This window comes from Penaeus japonicus, unplaced genomic scaffold, assembly GCF_977035675.1.
Source record: "Penaeus japonicus unplaced genomic scaffold, GWHDUDI00000001_assembly GWHDUDI00000027, whole genome shotgun sequence".
In the NCBI taxonomy this organism is placed as follows: domain Eukaryota; kingdom Metazoa; phylum Arthropoda; class Malacostraca; order Decapoda; family Penaeidae; genus Penaeus; species Penaeus japonicus.
In genome coordinates, this window is record NW_028234429.1 from 21040952 (window position 1) to 21043451 (window position 2500).

General features: G+C 48.3%; 1 protein-coding gene across 1 annotated transcript in view; it reads right to left on the reverse strand.

The window, feature by feature from the left end:
- LOC122253042 (larval cuticle protein A1A) overlaps positions 1–2500 on the reverse strand; it is an 8618-nt gene that overhangs the window by 1823 nt on the left and 4295 nt on the right. Inside the window, exons 2-3 of the mRNA XM_043015811.2 lie at positions 357–449; positions 1–84 (exon numbers count right to left, since the gene is read on the reverse strand). The exon at positions 1–84 is cut by the window's left edge and continues 87 nt beyond it. Of these exons, the coding sequence (XP_042871745.2) occupies positions 1–84; positions 357–449 (177 nt within the window). The remainder of the gene's footprint in view (positions 85–356; positions 450–2500) is intronic.

Consider the following 2500-nt stretch of genomic DNA (forward strand, 5'->3'; position numbering starts at 1 on the left):
GTCACCGGCAGCCTCGGCGCGGTTGTGGTAGTTGGTCGTGTTGTCGTCGCGAACTTCGAAGCCGAAGCTGTAGGGCTTGGGGGGCTAAGGGGGGAGGAGGAGAGGGGGGGGGGTGAGTACCGATGAAGGGATGACGGTGGTGGAGATAGCGGTAGTGATGGTGATGATGATACTGCTGATGATGATTGATAATAACCAGCTATGGCGATCACAATAAATAACAATTATGGTGATCATAACAATACCAACGATAATGCCCACGATATGTTACCAATCCTTCATAACGACATTAAAAACAAATCTAAAAGAGATGATTTTTCTTTTCTTTTTCTCTCTCTCTTTCTTCTCATCCATACCTCTGTCGTGGTGGTGGTTTCCTCTACCAAGTTGCTGAGGGTTCCGAGCTTCGCCGCCATTGCCACGGTGACCACAGCGCAAAAGATGATTACCTGGAGAGAGAGAGAAAAAAAAGAGGGCGTGTTAGCGTGTGATTTGTCGTCTTTATTTGGAACGTATTGGGGAAAATTAGGGTTTGAGTTTATTTTGAGATGGAATATTGATAATTAGGCAACGCGAGGAAGATGTGTTTTTTTTTTTTCTTTTATTATCGGGATTTGGTAATGAAAATTCTATAATTATAGATTATTACTGTGTGAAGATGTGTCATTACCTTACCACAGGGAGAATGTGCGTAAATAGATAAATCTCTCAATTTTTTATTCATCTTTTGAGAAACATAAATACGGAAAGTCATAACAACAACAATCAATAAATATTCTCTTCAATGCTCTTTTTTTGCAAATGACGTCACGAGCATCACATAGCAAACGTTCCCACATGAATCCACTCCATGTTGATGCCAGTACTTCACTTTTCATAGAAGTATCGCCCTTTTCGCAATAGTGGGGGGGAGGGGGGGAGGGGAGGCGAAGGGAGGAGGGAAGGGGGGAGGGGGGGTTACGCAAGATCCAGGGCATCTTTACTTTCAAGTCCCATAAAAACTGGCCCGGGTATAACGAACTCTTTTAAAATCACGAGGATGTAGGTCGAGAGACAAGTGAGAGTCTGGAAGCGAGTGGGTCTTTCATCATTCATAAGTTAAGTTTTTTTTTCGGGATATTTCAGTTCGTAGATTTGAATGAATGGGAAATAAATAGCCATGTGTGGTAGATTATTGTATTATTCTTTCACCTCCTGGAAATATGAATGGCACTGTAGATTAAATACGATGTTTGTATATACTACGGTGCCATGATGAGTTTTATAACAGTTTAATTCATTCATTACCATCTTGCATAAATAAATCCCATGAAAACAAAACATGATAACCTGACAATTCATAACCATCGCAAACGAAGTATATTCATATCCAAAATAGATCGATAGAGAACATCAACAGTAAAACACAACAACAACAACAACAACTTGACCCATTGCACCGCAGGGATAGTGAAGGGTACTAGTGCCTGTGAGTGCGCACAAGACCCAGAGTTAGTTGCACTAACGGGGTGGGTCATCGCTCCCTCACATGACCTTCAGATGAAAGTGAAGTGAATGGAGGGGGGCGGGGAGGGGGTAGGGAGAAGGAAGGGGCGGGGGGTGGAGAGAGAGAGTGAGATTGAGAGTGATTAGGGGGGCGGGAAGGGGGTAGGGAGAAGGAAGGGGCGAGGAGAGGAGAGAGAGAGAGAGAGAGAGAGAGAGAGAGAGAGAGAGAGAGAGAGAGAGAGAGAGAGAGAGAGAGAGAGAGGAGAGAGAGAGAGAGAGAGAGAGAGAGAGAGAGAGAGGGGGGGGGGCGGGGAGGGGGTAAGGAGGAAGAAAGGGGCGAGAGGAGGAGGAGAGAGAGAGAGAGAGAGAGAGAGAGAGAGAGGGGGGGGGGGCGGTGAGGGGGTAAGGAGGAAGAAAGGGGCGAGAGGAGGAGGAGGAGAGAGAGAGAGAGAGAGAGAGAGAGAGATTAGGGGGCCGGGGAGGGGGTAGGGAGAAGGAAGGGGCGAGACGAGGAGAGAGAGAGGGGGGGAGGCGGTGAGGGGGTAGGGAGAAGGATGGGGCGAGAGGAGGAGAGAGAGAGAGAGAGAGAGAGAGATTAGGGGGGCGGGGAGGGGGTAGGGAGAAGAAAGGGGGAGGAGAGAGAGAGAGAGAGAGAGAGAGAGAGAGAGAGAGAGAGAGAGAGAGAGAGAGATTGGGGGCGGGGGAGGAGGAGGAGGAGGAGGAGGAGGAGGAGGAGGAGGAGGAGGAGGAGGAGGAGGAGGAGGAGGAGGAGGAGGAGGAGGAGGGGGGTGCGGGGGAAGTTGGCCGAGGCACCGAGAGGAGAGAGAGTGGAGGTTATGTGTAACAAGTGAATGTTGTATAAAGGATTACTCGAACGATCGCTTATTGAATAACGGATGAGAGTGACGCCGAAGTGAAAGTCGAGATGAGAAGAAGAGGAAAAACAAGAAGAAGAAGAAGCGGCGAGCGGTGACGTGTTCAAAAGATCATTATTCCGCGCACGCACCCTCACGCG